The following is a 17,921-nucleotide window of genomic DNA, read 5'->3' on the forward strand; positions in this document are numbered from 1 at the left end:
TTGAAGTTCTTTCAATCAAGGAAGCTGCTGAAGGAAGTCTAGATGACCAAAAGAAAGAGATGAGGTATGTATGCTTATACTTGATAAAACAAAGTCATGTCATATGGTTGCAGATATCATGAATGAGTGTTATACCTCAAGAGCACGATAAAAAGGAAGGATCTCCTCCTCTGAAAGGATGCATGAAGGCATGATTCACACATTGACTAGATGAAATCAACCTAATATGTCCTCATAGGAAATATGAGGTGGTTGACAAAGTTGAAGGAACTATGATTGGAAGTTCTTGGAAGGAAATGTGTGAATAAAGAAAGGAAGAGATCATGAAAAATGCAACTATGGAGAAGGAAATCAACATCCAAGGACTAGTAAATTTGACTATTATATTTCCATGGGAAATATATAAAGATCCTTATAAAGTCTGTAAAAGAAAGAGACCCTTGACATTGTATATCTTTTTGGAGATGTGTCAATATATATGCAAGATGTTGATGCAAACAAGGAGATGTCATGATAAAAGACCATCACAAAGGTATCTTTAATTTAATATTCATTTTCTATTTTTGAAAAATATCTAGATGGGCTTATGCAGGGCTACCAAAGGAAGAGCTGTAGATATCATCTACAACTGACACTCATGTGGTAGGATGAAAGATCCTGAAGGAAATGCCAAATATGGACTAATGGATCACTTTCCAGTGAAAGAAAGGGTGACATGACTAACATGATGAAAATGATGGATGGTCAATGCCCTAGGAAAATGTCCCAAAAAGATGAAGGCTCCTGATTAAATAATAAAGAACTTCATGACATCGAAAGGAGGAGTTCTTCAAGCAACTATTTGTCCCATGATCTCCACCTAAAGAGCTGTTGGAAGCGAGTCCCTGGTTAAGAGGGAGCTTGGTTAAGTCCCTAATTAAGAGGGAGCTTGGGTACATTCCTTTTATAGGAATGGGTACATTCCGTCATTGGAATGGGCATATCCTCTTTAATTGAGAGGGAGAGATAAACACATCACTCTTGTCTTCACGTGGGAAGATAGAATGGGGGATTCGGTAAGCATCTGGCATCCGATACTCTTTGAGGATGTGGTAGGGCATCCATGATAAGAGTAGTCGTAGAGGACCAATATTCTTTGAGGTCAGGGAATCCAAGATAAGAATAGTCCTAGTGGAACATATTCTGAGAGAACCTGGGTGGGGTTTGTTCCGAGAGAGACAATGATGAGGGTGTCTATAAAATTATAAATCATTGGTCTTTCCAGCATTGTGCTCTGATCTTGTGGAGAGATAGAGATGTTAGTCAAGGCCTTGCTATGCGACAATGCTGGATGATATGATGCTATACAGATGGGTTACCAATCTGACTCTTCTTGTGAGAATAATTCTGATTGAGAATGTCCAAGTACCTTGTATGGATTATGAATACCTCCCTGGTTAAGAGGGAGTGTTGAAATATGTAAGTAGGTTCAGTCTTCATAATGACATGTGTAATCATGATTTTATGTAATTAATGTAAAGAAGGAAAAGTAAAATTATTTTATTATTGAGACATGGGTTTCATGCTCAAGGAATTTTATTTTATAGATGAAGCTCCCATTGTGAGCTATTAGGTTTGGTCATTAAGTCATAAAGTCAATTGAGTCAATGTCATGTATGAGAGACCCTTCTTGGGCATGTTACATATGTATTTGAGTCATTGTAAGAGCTAAAAGACCCTCCAAGACCAAGCTCAAGTCGGCCTTAAAATGGAGCAATGAGACTACACCAAGATGACATGTCGACCTAGGATCCAATCAAGTTGGCTTATTTACATGGGAAAATCACTATATATAGGTGTACTCGGCCTCATTATAGACACAACAACCAAGAAACAAGAAGTTCAAGCACAAGGACAGAGAAGAAGCTTCTCATTCGAGTGAAGACGAAGAGATAAAGGCCGAAGGAAGAGTGAAGCAATTACATTCTGTTAGGCTTTGTATCTCTGTAGTAAAGACCAAATTACAATGATCATAGGAGGGTTGAATCGAATCAAGGAAGGAGAAAGATCCATATTGAACGCTGAATTCATAATAAAAGTATCCCTAAGTCAAGCGAAGAAGAAGAGGGCTTAAATAGCCCTAATTTGGTCACAGGTGGGAAGTTGCAACCAACTATAGGTAGCCAAAAATTGCAGAGGTAGAGGTCAAGAAGATCAAACTTGAGTTGCAGGATCAAGGGTGAAGAAAGGAGAGGTTGCTACATCTTCAAGCAGGGGTTGACTTGGTCTTGGAGAGGTTCTTAGTCTAAGTTGCACGAAACGGGGAAACGGAAACGAGTTTCGGAAACGGGAAGCGATACGAAACGCGACCTCCCCAAATTTTGGAAACGGGGAAACGCGAATATATATATATATATATATATATATATATATATATATATATATATATATATATTAAAAATATTTAAAAATTATTAATATATATATGTGCATTGTGCAGTCATAAAGCATTAATGATACATTTACAATTTTACATTATAACATTTAAACATTAAGATTAAATATACATCACATTTACTCATGAGTCATGAATAATCACATAATGAAAATAAAAATATAGGAACTGGAAAATCCAAAATCAGCGTTTATTTATATTAGTATATGAGGCTGCAAGTACAATAAAGACTATAAGGCTGCAAGAACTATAGAGACAAGTCACAAAAGACTAATCCTCATCATAACAATCCTCATCAAAAATAGAAGCAGCAAAATGCTCAACAGTGGATGGTGGTGCTGAAGAAGATGATGCACCATTTCCACTTCCAGAATCGTCCTCAATATTCAGGGCAGCAAGAGAGAGATCCAAATCAGGATTTTCTGCATCCACATCCCATTCTTTAGAAGGACCACTGTTGTATTCTGGAGCCCTACGAGATGCAAGGCGAAGGTTGGAGTGCACATAAACAAGATCCTCTGCTTTCTGTGAGCCCAACCTATTGCGCTTCACAAAATGAATAAAACCATAAGTGCTCCAATTCCTTTCTGCTGATGAAGAGCTTGCCACTTGTGAAAGAATACGAATGGCAAGGCTTTGCAAATGTACACCATTTGCTCCATGACAAATCCACCACCTAACTGGATTCATGGTGCTTCTCTCCTCCAAAGCTGATATATCTGCATAATCATCTATTCCTGCAGCAAAACTGGCAAATTCCTCCTTTACCTCCCTATGTAGATAAGAAGGAAACATTCTCATAAGTGCTTTTTTCACCCCAGTAGCCACCTCTCTATCCTTATGGGGTGCCTTCCTCTTCCCATTGCTTTTAGCAATAAGCTCCTCATCATAAAATTTGGGGTTCAAAGCATGTGCTAAAGTGTGCAATGGTGTATTGAAATTGTTCCACCTGTCAACAATGATTTTCTTGATCAAACCAGCAAAATGATCATCAACAAACAAAAGTTGTGGAGACTCCTGCGAAATGATTTCCATAGTTTTCTCAACCATGGAATCCATGTCATCATATACCTCTCCCAAGAAAGGTTGGTCAGTGTCAGCACTCCGGAGAAGCTCAAATGCAGGGGTTGTGAACTTTAGCAAGAAATCTACCTTGCTCCACCAATCCTCATCAAGGCACAATCTACGCACCATAGATCCCCGCTCTGAATCTGCTTGTCTCCACTCAATCCAAAGTTGACTCACCACCATAGAAACTAATGCATGCTTAACCTCAACAAGGCGGCGCAACATCACGAAGTTTGAGGCATATCTTGTCTCAGCAACTTTTAACAACTCCAATTTGGAGTACTCTCGAAATATGGCCTGAGACTGGTGGTGGTTGGTGATGAATTTGATAATCTCCCTTGCTTCCCCTGTGACTTCCTTTATCCAGGAAACTTTGTTGTCGATCTCCTCTAAGATCAGATTCAGATTATGGACAATGCATGGTGTCCAAAAGATGTGGTCATACCTCCCCTCAATGATTAAACCTGCAGCTTTGCAAACTGGTGCATTATCCGTGATAACTTGCACCACCCTGTTAGGCCCTATTTGTTCAATAGCTTTTATAATAATATCAGCAATGAACTGTGCATCTTTCACCTCTCCTGAGCAGTCTTCTGCAGTGTTGTTAAAATCGCGATAAAATCGCGATTTTATCGGAAAATCGCGATTTTTTCCTCTGCCCGATCAAATCGCGATTTTTATCCGTAAAAATCGCCACTTTTTTTTATACCGATTTTTATCGAAAAAATCGCGATTTTTTGAAAATATCGCGATTTTTTAGAAAAAATCGCGGTTTTTTGCGTAAAAATCGTGGGAGGCGCGGGCAGCGGGGTTTTATATGGCAAATTCGATTTTTTTTTAATTCATTGTGCTGTCGCCGCGCGGAGGAGGAGGAGAAGAGGTGAGGGAGAGGAGCTGAAGGGTTTCCGTCGGATTTGGGAGCGAATCCAAGCGTTTTTAGGAGGAATCCAAGCCAAGATCACCAATTTGTCCATAAAAGAGGTATGTAGATTAATTTTTTTTGGTTTTGCTTCTATAAAAACTTTGGTTTTCATTGTTTTTAAAGAAGTTTTTGAAAATTTTCATTGATTTGGGATGGGTAATTTGTTATGACTATGAGAACCAATTTTTTATTTTTATTTTCTCATTTTTTTTAAACATTGTTTATTTTTTTTGAATTTTCATTGTTTTTTGGCATTTGCCATTGGCATTTGGTTGGGTAACTTGGGTTTAGAAATTGGGATTTTGGAAATAATTAACTTGTAATTTTGCAAATGCTAAATTGTAATTTGTATTATGTAATCCCAAATTCCTATTTCCTAATCCTTATTTTTCCATAGGTTTGCAAATTCAAAATTCAAAAACAAACATGCCAAGGAAATTGGATCCTTTCTGGGAATATGGTGACCCTAAAACTCCGAATGATAGACAAAACTTGTATTGCAAGTTGTGTGGAAAGGAAATATTCGGGGGGGTGTACAGGTTGAAGTTCCACCTTGCACAAATCCCTGGACATGATGTGGGGCCCTGTCTAAATACAAATGCTGAAATTATCCAAAAAGCCATGAGAGCATTGGGAGAATTAGAGCACACTAGAGATGCCAAAGAAGAACTCAAAAGGCAACTAAAAAGGTCAGTTGAAGGAAGTGGGCCAAGTGGCACTGGTTCTACTGCAGCGTCAGTCAATCCGGTAGCTGCATCATCATATTTTGTTCCTCGAACCACACCTGGTTCACAACCAACTATTGGTTCAATGCTAAAAAGAACTGAAAAAGAACAAGCTGACAAGTTGATGACAAAATTTCTCCTCTGGAGTGATATTCCTTTCAGCATTGTAAGGAGTAATCCATTTTTCCAACCTACTGTTGATGCTATTGCCAGTGTTGGCCCGGGGTACAAAATCCCTTCTCTTCATGATTTCAGAGGTCGGTTTCTTCAAGATGAAAAGCGTGACTGCACCCAAAGATTGGAGGATTTTAGGGCATCATGGGCACAAACAGGATGCACTGTTATGTCAGATGGTTGGACTGACCAAAAGGGGAGAACCCTTATAAACTTCTTGGTTAGTTGTCCCAAGGGGACTATGTTTATCAAATCTGTTGATGCAACTCATCAAATCAAAGATGCAAGAACTTTATGTGATTTGCTGGATGTGTTTATTTTGGAGGTGGGTGCAGAAAATGTTGTCCAAGTCATAACGGACAATGCTGCAAATTATGTTGCTGCTGGTAGAATGCTTATGGACAGGCATCCTGCTTTATTTTGGACACCTTGTGCTGCCCATTGTATTGATTTGATGTTAGAGGACATAGGGAAAATTCCCTTTGTCAAAGAGGTTGTTGACTCATCAAAAAGCATCACAAAATTTATTTACAATCACACATCTATGCTTAGCTTGATGAGAAAATGCACCAACAACAAAGAGTTGGTGCGCCCCGCCATTACACGGTTTGCGACGAGTTTCATATCTCTTCAATCCCTCTTGAATTCTATGTGGGATTTGAAGAGAATGTTTCTTTCAGAGGAGTGGCGTGCTTCGTCAATGAGCCGCAAACCAGAAGGAGAGGCCGTCTGCAGACTAGTTTCATACCAGGAAGACTTCTGGGCGGGAGTGCAGGAGGTGTGCGCTGTTACAGAACCTTTGGTAAAGGTTCTTCGGTTGGTTGATGGTGAGAAGCCCGCAATGGGCTATTTGTATGAAGCCATGGACAGGGCCAAAGAAGCCATTCGGTCCTACTATGATGATAAGGGAGATGATGGGTTTCAGAGACAACTCCTTCTATGGGAAGTCATTGATGAGCGATGGAACAACACACTCCATCGTCCCATTCATGCTGCTGGGCTTTTCCTGAACCCTGCATTTTCTTATGCATGTGGGTTTAATTTTGATGTTGAGGTCGTGGAAGGATTATTAACCTGTGTCCAGAAGATGGTGAGATCTCCAGAAGAACGTATGGAGATCTCTAGACAAATTGAGCAATATAAGTTGTCAGGTGGCACATTTGGCTTTGAGATGGCTGTCATTGATAGGACGATTAAAATGCCAGGTATTTTTTAGTTTGTAGTATGTACTTTGTAACTTTGTTTCAACTTTCAAATTTCATTGTTTCTTCAAATTCCATTTTTCTCTTATGTTTATTTAAAATTTTATTTGTAATTTTGTTGTAGACGCATGGTGGAAGATGTATGGTGGCAGAGTACCCCTTTTGCAAAATCTTGCCGTACGCATCCTCAGCCAAACATGCAGCTCCTCGGGATGTGAGCGCAATTGGAGTGTATTTGAAAAAATACACAACAAGAAGCGCAATAGGTTAACACTTAAACATTTAAAATATTGCAAATTTCCAAATAAATTTTTGAATTCATTAAAGTTTTAAACAATATTTTTTTTATAATATTAATTATTAATTATTATTTCATGAACTTTGTACAGGTTGGAGTCCCATAGACTTAATGACATGGTCTATGTCTACTACAATCTTCGATTGTGGGTGAGACAACTAGAGAAGAGTAAGACACCTGATACGGAAGCCATCTCATTGGATGGGATTGACACCACTGCTGAATGGAGGGTTGAGACCGAGAGGCCTCTCATGGATCCCACTGAGGATTGGTTAGTGCAGGATGAGGGGGAGGAGGAGGGGGAGGAGGAGGAGGAGCAGGAGGAGGAGCAGGAGCAGGAGGAGGAGGAGTTGGAGGAGCAGGAGGAGGAGGTGACACCGCCTACCCGGGCTACCCGGGCTACCACTACCACCAGTAGAGTACGTGGTCTCCGTCCACCTAAGCCTCCTGTAGCTGCTACTACTAGTTCTTCAGCTTCTAGAGCATGTCAGACTCCACTGCCATTTCCACCAGCACAGGCACCAGCTTCTACATCTAGAGGGAAAGAGAAAGCTGTGCCATTTTCTCGCAAGAGGGGCAGAGGAAATCAATAGGATTAGACTTTCATTTTATTGTATATGACATTATGACATGATGAGATACATTATCATATTTTTTGTTGATATTTTGAGGCTGAGTTGGACTTGGGACTCAGGACTTACTATTCAGGACATGATTCAATGTTATGTGTGATTTTAGCGCTAGAAATGATATTAAACATCTTATATATTAGTTTTTTTATCATATTTATGTGTCAATGTATTTATTTTATGTTGTAGATGGTTTAGATATTAAAAAAATTGAAAAAAAATGAAAAAAAATGAATATTTTTGTGCCAAACGCTTTTTTCCCGCTTTTTTCCGCTTTTTTCCCGCTTTTGTCGATTTTTTCCGCTTTTTTCCCGGCGCCGATTAAATCCCGATCGCGCTTTGTGCAACATTGGTCTTCTGCCTTGATAAACATTGCTCCTTTGGGGGAAGTGGCAATGATATTTATCAATGGTCTGCGCCTAATATCTGTCCAACCATCTGAGACTATGGTAACCCTAGAGCTAGTCCAGGAAGAACGAATTGGAGCTAAAACGTCCTCCACAAGTTCCTTCTCATTTTTGAGAAGCTGGGTTCTGACTTTCTCATAGTTGGGCCCCTTGTACCCTTGAGGAGCTTTGTTAACTGCCCTTATCATATCTTTCCAGTAAGGAGAGCGAACAACATTGAATGGGATACCACATGCATAAATGCACCTGGCCACTCTGGAATCAGCTTCTTCTCTTGCTTGCACATTCACCAATCTAGCAATTCTGCTATCCTGAACTGAATGGGATGCTGGGCCTCTGGTATTTTTGGGTGCTGGTTGTTCATGTTCTTGAGTGTGACCAGCTCTCCTCTTTCTTGCTTCAACTACAATCCTTGGCTCAATGTTAGATGGAGCTTGAGTAAGGTCATCATGCCTTCTCTTAGTACCATCCGCCTCATCTTGCTCTCTTTGATATGCCCTCCTTACCAACGGATCTGATGTTTTTGTGCAACCTGCAATCCCATGTCCTCCTCCATGCAATAGATGCGCCTTCACTCTTGGGTAGGAGCCCTTGTACGTATTATTGCAAAGATTGCATCGCCATTCCCATGAGCCACCACCTCCACATCTTTGAAGCTTCGTCACATGCCTCCAAAGAGGATAATATTCAGCCCTTGGGTTGGCCCTAGGGCTTGAAGTTGCTGCTGCAGATTGGCTGGAAGCCATTGCTGCAAAAATAAATTAAAAAAACAAATCCGTAAATAATAAAAACGTTTTTCATATTTTTGGCTGTATAAACCCTAGAAAAATTAAAGAAATAGTAAGAAAAAAACTAAGAAATGAATATGGCTTACCCAAATTAATTTTCTGTGGCTGAATCTACCCTAAAATGCCAGAAAAGAGGAGAAATATGGTTGTAGCTGAGCCAAATCTGCTGCAAAAATAAATTTAAAAAACAGATCTATCAATAAAAAACGTTTTTCATATTTTTGGCTGCCTAAACCCTAGAAAAATTGAAGAAATAGTAAGAAAAAACTAAAAAAATGAATGTGGCTTACCCAAATTAATTATCTGTGGCTGAAACTACCCTGAAATGGCAGAAAAGAGAAGAGAAATATGGCTGTAGCTGACCCAAATCTGCTGCTACTGAAATCTCCAGCTGAAATCTCTTTCTCTTGTTGCTGAAATCTCTTTCTCCTGCTGCTGAAATCTACTTTGCTCACTACTCAAAACACCCTAGCTGAAACAACTGCCAATCTCCAAGAGAAACGACTTGCTGAATAGTGTGATGAGAGAATGATAGAAGCTGCTCTTTTATAACTTTAGTTTAGGTTTCTAGAATAACCTAGAAACCCTAAAAAAATTTAAAAACCAATTAAAAAAAAAAAATTTAAAAAACAAGTATTTTTTTGGGGGAAACGGGGCCCGTACGGCCTGGAAACGCGTTTCCGGCTGTACGGCCATGTTTCCGTTTCGGGAAACGTGACCGTACGGCCGGAAACACGTTTCCAGGCCGTACGGTACGGGGAAACCCGTTTCGTTTCGTTTCCCCCTCTGAAACGCCCCCTCTGCCAATGTTTCCTGCATCATAGTTCTTAGTGTTGAAGAATCTAGGGCATCTAGGTATGATGAGATTCTTCTGACGATGATAACTATTTGTGAGGTACTTTTTACTTTTTCTTATTAGTAGAATCTTCTCTTATTATTATTAGAATGTGTTCTCTTACTTCATCAAATAGTTACCAAAACAAGAGAAACAAGAACACAAGATGTTGGCTCTCAGCCAGGGCAAAACCTCTATCTCCTAGAGAGGAAAACCCTTTTGCAAATTTCTCTTATTGAAGCTTCAATTGACAAATGCCAAACCCTAGACCCTTGACCAGTAGATCCTTCAAGCACAAGACACAATCTCTCTTCCCTTATGTTCTTCAATCAAAGCCTTCTTCTGCACTGCACCTTGATCTCTTCCTGCGCACTTCTTTTGGCAACAGATGGCACTTTCCTTTGCTCTTTTTCCGGCAACTGCAGAAACCCTAGATCTCCTTAGAGGCCTCTTCTTTGGTGCCTTCCTTTCCTTCTCTACATGGCTGGGCAATCTTCCTTCTCCTTGATACTTAGACTGGAGAGGGAGGCTCTTCTTCCGATATATTTCTGAGTTAGAGGCTAACCCTCTTAACACTACTGCAGATCTGATTTCTTCGCACGTGTGGCTGATCTAGGGCTTGGAATTGACCTTTTTACTTGCTTCTTTCCTTCGCTTTAGGTGTCCCCTTCTTCGCTTGATGAGGAGACTTTGATTGGTGATCTCTTCTAGCCCAACCGAGCTACTTCTTATGACTACAATTGCAGATCTGATGTGGCAGCAAAATGAGCCCTTTCTCCTTCGCACGTGTGACAGAAAAGAGCCCTAAAACAGTCCCAAAAATTTGGATTTCTTTCTTCTCTTCTTCGCTGGCCTAGAAGCAACCTTTTTCTCTTCTTCACACCTCCTTCTTGACTTTCTTCCTCGCTGATTTCAGAGATAGCTTGATGGTCTATTGGTGAGGTCGAACTACCCTATATATAGGAGTTTGTCCCTCCTATTTGGGCCGACTTGAGCTAGTGAGGCCGACATGTCCTTAAGTGCACCAAAAATTCATTTCTTTGAGCCGACTTGAAGAGGAGACTTGTCTTTGCTTTGGAGGATCTCTTTTGACATATTTCTTTGACTCTAATACATAGATTTACATAGTGTAACATGCCCACATGGGTCTTCAACAATTACATTGATCCTTTGAATTTCCTAGAAGCACTTAAACACGTGCTTGACCTATCAAATGGGCAAGAAACCCATTCTTGATAATGACAAAAATAATAAATATTTTTTTTTTACAAGTACAAAGATCGAAATTACATTTATGAAGACCGAACCTAGTTACACTTTCTTCAACACTCCCTCTTAACTAGGGAGGTATTCATAAATCATTTTACAAGGTGTTTGGACATTTTCAATCTGAAGAATTCACATAAGAGAAATCCATTGGCAATCTCTCTGTTCTAGCATCATAGTAACCAACATTGTTTCCACAGCAAGGCCTTGACTGACAACTCTATCTCTTCATTAGATCAAAGCACAATGTTGGCGAGACCAATGACTATAGACACCTTCATCATTGTCTGTCAAGGTATATACCCACTCGGGTGTTCACTGAGTATGACCTTCTAGGACTATTCTTATCTTGGGTTCCCAACCCTCAAAGAGTATCGGTCCTCTTGCCTACTCTTTTCTTGGATGCCCTACACATCCTCAACGTGCTCAAATACCAGATGATTACCCAGTCCTCCATTCTTTATTCTCAAGTGAAGACAAAATTGTTATGTCTATCTCTCCCTCTCAATTAGGGAAGATATATCCATTCCTATAAAGGAATGTACCCAAGCTCCCTCTGACCAGGTACATGCCCAAGTTCCCTCTTAATTAGGGACTTGTCAAAGCTCCCTCTTCAACTAGGCACTCTCCTTTTTCATCAGCAACATCTTCTTGTGGGTCCTTCAGCGGCTTGATAAATTTCTTTCCTTGATGTCATGAAAGTTAGTCAAATTTCCTCCTTGTAGGGCATCAACCATCAATTAATTTCCTTCTTAGTTTGTCATGTCATTCCTTTCTCCATGGAAAGTGGCATTCTTGATACATATATGGAACTCTTTCAGGAATTTCCATCTTACCACAATGCTAGTTGTACTTGCATTTACAACTCTTGTTCCAATAGCCCTGCATGAACCTATCTAGATATTATACAAGAAATTAAAGCATAACATTAAATCAAATAGTACCTTACGAGATGGCTTCTTATCATGATATTTTGTTGGCTTGAATCATTAGCATCCTGCATGTTCATATCTCCAAGGCCTTTCCAGGTGTCAAGGGTCCTTTGTCCTTTTCTTCCTTTGTCAGTATGCTCGTGCCTTCTTCCAGGAAATGTCTCAACAAATTTGTCAAATATTGATTCCTCGTGTCCATGTTGTCTTTTATTCCTGATCTCTTTTCCCATATGCCTCTTTATAGGTTCTCTTGTCAACCACCTCATACCTCATATGAGGATATTTCTCATGTTGACTTTTCTTAGTGTGAGAACCATGTCTTCATGCATATCTTCAATGAAAGAGATCTACCCTATTCTTGACCATGCTACTAGAGCAATTTTCCATGCTCATTGGTACAAATGATGACATGAATTTAACTGAAAACATAGATGCATACAAACCTCATCTTAGTTCTTTCATTGATCATCTCAGCTTCCTTTGACAACTTACTATATGTGTGTGTGTGAAATAATTAAGAAGTTAAAAAAAGTAAAATTATGAATAGTATTCAAGGCTCCTTTTAAAGAAGAGAAGGGTTATAAGACAAATTATTTTAAATATTTTGAAGATTATTTAAAAAAAAAGAAAAAAAAGGAAAAGAAAAGAGAAGGAATCATCTTTCAAACCCTAAGCTCGTCGCGACAAAACAAAATGGAATCATCACTGACAAAAAAGGAATAGAGTCTAAGTTAGAAATGAAAGAAGGAAGATTTCCAGGAGCTTCATTTGACTATGCTTCAATGCTATTTGGAATTAAGGCAACTTTAGCAGGAAAAGATGCTACTATTGCAATCTCTCTCGCCGAAAATAAAAATTATATAAACCCAAGAATTGCAAACCAATTGGTAATCCTTGAATCAAACATAATCGAAAACTTAGACTTCTTGGACAACAAACAATATGAAATATCTAATTTACAATTAAGCAGTGTTGCGGGGGAGCGCCCCCCCCCCCTTCGAACCCGCTCCCGAAGCGCGCTCCGGGCGGGAGCGGCTCGGGAGCGGGTCGGGAGCGCGCTCCCAAAATCGCTCCCGGACGGGAGCGATTTTCGGGAGCGCGCTCCCTTAAAAAAATTTACGCTCCCTGCTCTGATAGGGAGCGTTTCAGGGAGCGATCGCTCCCGAGCTCCCGGAGCGTTTTTTAATGCCCGGGAGCGATAGGGGAGCGATCGCTCCCTAATCGCTCCCGGGCATTAAAAAACGCTCCGGGAGCGATTTTTAACCGGCCGGGAGCGGTTCGGCGGAAAAAAATTCCGCCGGACCCGAAAAATTAAAAAAATTTAGCTAATTTTTTTTGTTTTATAAGCCCAATGGGCCAAAAACTTGTCATTACAACTTTGTTGAGCAAGTGATTGAGAGCTTGAGCAAGAGATTGAGAGCTGGAGCAAGAGCTGAGGAGCAAGGAGCCAGAGCTGAGGAGCGAGGAGCAAGTGCCAAGGAGCGAGGAGCAAGCTTGCAGAGGTATGTAACTTAATCATTTAGTTAGTTTAGCTGGTTAGGTAGTTAATTTGGTTAGTTTCATTTACCTGTTTGAGTTTAAAGATCATTAATTTAAATTAAATTAATAAATTAAATGAATTAATCCCAATAAACTAAATTAATTTGCAGATTCAAGACTCAAACCCTACAAACATCAAACACGATGGACCTGAGCATTTTTATTGGCATTTTCCTCTTCCTGGTCCCCTTTCTGGTTATTATGGTGGTGGAGAGTAGGAAACGGAGGGGGCCTGACCCTGAAGAGGTGGATGAAGAAGCCGGAGGAAGTCAAATAGGTGAAAACCCCAGTGAGGAGGATGTGGAGGGTGAACATGAGGGTGAAAAAACTAAACAAGACCAAACTCCATTGTGGAAATATGTTCAGAGGCCTGAAACAGGGAGAGGGGGTGGAACCACTAAATTTCATTGCCCCCATTGCAACACTGATTTCACAGGCTCATACACCCGTTTGAGAAGACACCTTTGCGGGAAAAGGGCATGGGATGGAGAGAAACAAATAGGAATCAGAACTTGCAACGGGGTGTCAACAGTTGATAGAGCCAAATACATAAAGGAAGAGGAGGACGCCCAATACAAAGCAAAAAGATCAAGGGGTTTCTTTGAACCAAGCTCACAAAGAACTCCTTCAGCATCCTCCCAAGGCAGTGGATATGGACATGGAGGCTCAGGGTCATCATCTTTACGCCGTAGAAGCATATCAGATTTCCTTGATGAGGGGTGTAGGAATGATGTGGATTCAAAAATTTACAGGTTCCTCTATGCAAATGGGATACCATTCAATGTTCTACGCTCACCTTATTGGCACGAAATGGTTTCTGCCATAAATGATGCCCCTAAAGGATACAAGAGCCCTGGGTATGACAAGGCAAGAACAGTTGGCCTTGATCATGAAAAAGCAAAAATATCACATTCTTTGAATAAAATGACAAGTTCTTGGACTGACAATGGGGTGTCCATTGTATCTGATGGATGGACAAATGTAAAAGGCAAGCCATTGATAAGTGTTCTTGCTGTGTCCCGAAGTGGTCCCATTTTTCTAGCTGCACATGATTACTCAGACAAGTTCAAGACCGCTATCAACATTGCAGAAGCATTGCTTGAAACAATTGAGCGTATTGGCCCATACAATGTCATCCAAGTCATCACTGATAATGCTCCTAATTGTAAGGCAGCGGGAGCAATTATTGAGGATAGATACCCGAACATATTTTGGTCTGGATGTTTGGTTCACACATTGAACCTTCTGTTGCATGATATTGTCAAAAACAAAAATGAACAATACCAATGGATTGGGGATTTGTACAAGAGAGGAAAAAAAATGATAAAATTTATTACAAATCATAGCAATACCCATGGCCTTTTCCGCAGTCACTCGAGATTGGAGTTGCTGAAGATTGCGAGGACTAGATTTGGTAGCTATTACCTCACCTTCAGGCGCCTTTTGAAGGTAAGAGAGGGTTTAGCTAGCATGGTATCAAGTCCAAATTGGCAGGTGTTAAAGGAAAGGGCTACAAATGTAACTGACATTGCAGGTTTTGATACGGTGGAGGAGGCCGCTCTTGATGGGCAGTTTTGGACAGCTGTGAGACAGGTATTGGATTTCACCAAGCCAATTTATAACATGATTCGGTTTGCAGATACAGACAAACCGGTGATTGGCGAGGTGTATGAGCAAATGGATACCATGTTGGGGGAAATAAAAGACATTGTTAATAACAGAGATCCCGACTTGTACAATCTGATTCACGATTGTGTGTGTGAACGGTGGAAAAAGCTTAACCTTCCACTACATTGCTTGGCGTATATCCTTACGCCAAAATACTACTCAGATTCTTGGTTGGGCAAACCTGCAGCAGGGGGTGGTGTTAGGACCAAACCCCATTTAGATCGAGAGGTAACTAAAGGATATCTGGATGCATTAGAAAAGTTGGTGCCTGACAGGGAGGAATGTGCAGCTGTGCGCCTTGAAATAGGCAGATACTTCACTGGCAGTGGTTTGTATGGTAACTTCCATGCAATGGACGACAAAGATAAATTTGATTCTCTCACATGGTGGGAAACATATGGCGGCGACGGACTTTTGCGAAAATTGGCATTGAAAGTTCTTGCACAGGTTGTAAATTCTTCTTCTGCAGAGAGGTGTTGGAGCACCTACAGTTATATACATAATGTGAAAAGAAACAGGCTCAACGAAAACCGAGCAGAAAGCTTGGTTTATGTGCACTACAATTTGAGGTTGTTGAGCCATTACTGTGATCGGGCCAATGAAGATCCCACATATAAAATTTGGGACAGTCACCCTGAGGACGACAATTTAGAGGATGGCATTGTACATATGGAAGAACTAGAAGATGAGCTTGTACGGGATGAAGCTGAAGCAGCTGCAGCAGCCATGCCACCTCCACCTCCACCATCCAGTAGCAGTTCTCGGGGCCCGAGTCTTGTTCCATTGCTGTCGCCACCTCCATCGACACCCTCGCGTGGAGGCTCGAGTTCTGGTCGTCGGTCTGGGAGGGAGACTCCTAGAAGACCGCCAAGACCTACTTATACTCCTGGAGACTCTCGTGGCAAGGGCCACTTGTAGATTTACACTTTACTTGTCTTTTTTAGTTTCTATTAGACTTGTCACTTTAGTTTTCATAACTGTTCAGTGTTGAGTTTTGAGTCCTTGACTCTTGACTCTTGACTCTTTCATATCATTATGACATTATGATATTTTTTGTAAACATTATATCACTGTGACAATGAAAATTTGAAGTTTGAAGTTGGGCCTTGGCAATTATAACTCATTGGTAATGATTGTGAATTATGAATATGATGCTTTGTGAAAGACTAAAGTTGTTTCATTTCATCTCATTATTCATGTTTCATTTTATAAATTTTTAACATTTCATATCATGTTAACAGTTAGAAGTTAGGACTTAGAAATATCTTCGATATTACTTCTTGTAATGGTTAAACTTGGCTTACAAGTACAACTTGTTACTTTGGTGATCAATGATGATAAATGTTATTGAATTGAATGTTATTTTAATTTATTATTTTACTAAGGTTGATGACGATTATAATTTCTAGATGATTGATGTGATATGGTTCAATGATCAATTTATGTTTTTTTATGTTTTTTATGTCTATTTCATCATTCTACATGTTTTTGTTGACATATATGTATCAAAAATTAAAAAATATAAAAAAATATATATATTTTTAAAAAATCGCTCCGGGATTCGCTCCCAAACCGGGAGCTTCTGAAAATGGTCGCTCCCGCTCCCGCTTCCGCTCCCGCTCCCCGCTCCCGCTCCCGCTCCCAAGTAACACTGCAATTAAGCATTGGGGATTATACATTTATATCACAATTTTCTGTTCAATCCCTATGGAATGTTCAAGGTGACATTATTTTGGGTTCACCTTGGATGGAAACTCTAGGATCCTTCATCCTAAATACAAAAGGAGAAGTTTTTGACATTTTCCTACGAAAAGAAGTAAATAACGCTACAGGGTGTTATGTTGAAGCCAAATTTAGTTACACCAGAAAATGTAAAAGATATTACAAAAGTAATTCTTCAGGAAAACCAAAAGGCAATGCAAAATATGCAAAAGGAAGTTGAAAAGATTATCTCAAACAAAAATAAAGAAGTTACTTGCCTTAAGGACAACAACAAAAAATTACTCACTCAAATTAAGAAACTTAAAAATGATAAGGAATCAATGAAAACCAAAGTAGAAGAACTTATCATGAAAGAATCATCGAAGTAACAAACCAAGTTGAAGAAAAAAGAATAAATATTGATCTATTCAATACCACAACTCAAGATGATGACAAACCAGTGGAAGTAAAACCATATTGAGATGTTGCAGTTCAAACGACGGAGATTTCGAATAAAGATCCAACGATTAACCAAGTGACTTATGTACCTAAAGGAAATCAAATACTTCAAGTAAATCAAGAAATCAACCCAAACAAGTTAAGGGGAAATCAGGTCATGAGAATTCCTTATCTGCATTCGAATCACAAGGGCAAACATTTCAATCAGTTTCCGTATCAGAATCACTTAGAACAGAAACAACAAACTTATGTTCCAAAGCATAATGATGTCAGCACAATCTAGTCTAACAATAACAATTTATCCCAGCTATCAAGTAATTGCAAAGTTCCACAAAAGATTGATTTAGGATGGTCAGATCCTTTCTTAGTTTGACAATTTTATTTATCACTCAAAGGATCCTATCATCTTGTATCATTGAAGATGACAATTCAAAGAACTCCAGAAGATACTAATAGATTACAAGATGAAAGAAATAGATGACACATCTTATTAACAATATGCTTTTTGAAGAGAAAGGCAATGTTATGAATAAAAATATATAAAAATAATATAAATTACATAAATAATATTAATAAAAATTAAACAATAATTAGTTATTGAAGAGGCATGTCACTAGGGACATGACCATTCATGAAGGGGCACCTGCCCAGGTATATAAGAAGACCCTCATTTGTAAAATATATCTATTATCTTCTGTACAATTCTTATATAATATAGTATTGTCCTATCATGGATATTTATAATACTATTTATAATATAGTATTGTCCTATCATGGATATTTATATATTTGAGATCTTTTGAGTATTCTGTTGCGCTTATGAACTTTGTTCGTAACATTGGTATCAGAGCGTAAGTTTATGAACTTTCTTTGT

The 17,921-nt window shown here is 39.5% G+C and overlaps 2 protein-coding genes across 3 annotated transcripts in view; both read left to right on the forward strand.

Moving 5' to 3' along the window:
- The window catches only part of LOC149183571 (bacterial hemolysin-like protein), a 398,103-nt gene that overhangs the window by 131,935 nt on the left and 248,247 nt on the right, over positions 1 to 17,921 (forward strand). The gene's annotated exons all lie outside the window — the stretch shown is intronic.
- LOC149183572 (uncharacterized) lies at positions 5,438 to 7,110 on the forward strand. Its single transcript, XM_089418765.1, has 2 exons — positions 5,438 to 6,791; positions 6,915 to 7,110. Exon 1 carries the CDS (start codon positions 5,493 to 5,495, stop codon positions 6,537 to 6,539), a length of 1,047 nt encoding a protein of 348 aa, XP_089274891.1. The 5' UTR covers positions 5,438 to 5,492; the 3' UTR covers positions 6,540 to 6,791; positions 6,915 to 7,110.

The sequence above is a fragment of the Pinus tabuliformis genome, chromosome 3_2 (assembly GCF_031772625.1).
Source record: "Pinus tabuliformis cultivar Carrire ecotype Pingquan chromosome 3_2, CPIR1, whole genome shotgun sequence".
Classification (NCBI taxonomy): domain Eukaryota; kingdom Viridiplantae; phylum Streptophyta; class Pinopsida; order Pinales; family Pinaceae; genus Pinus; species Pinus tabuliformis.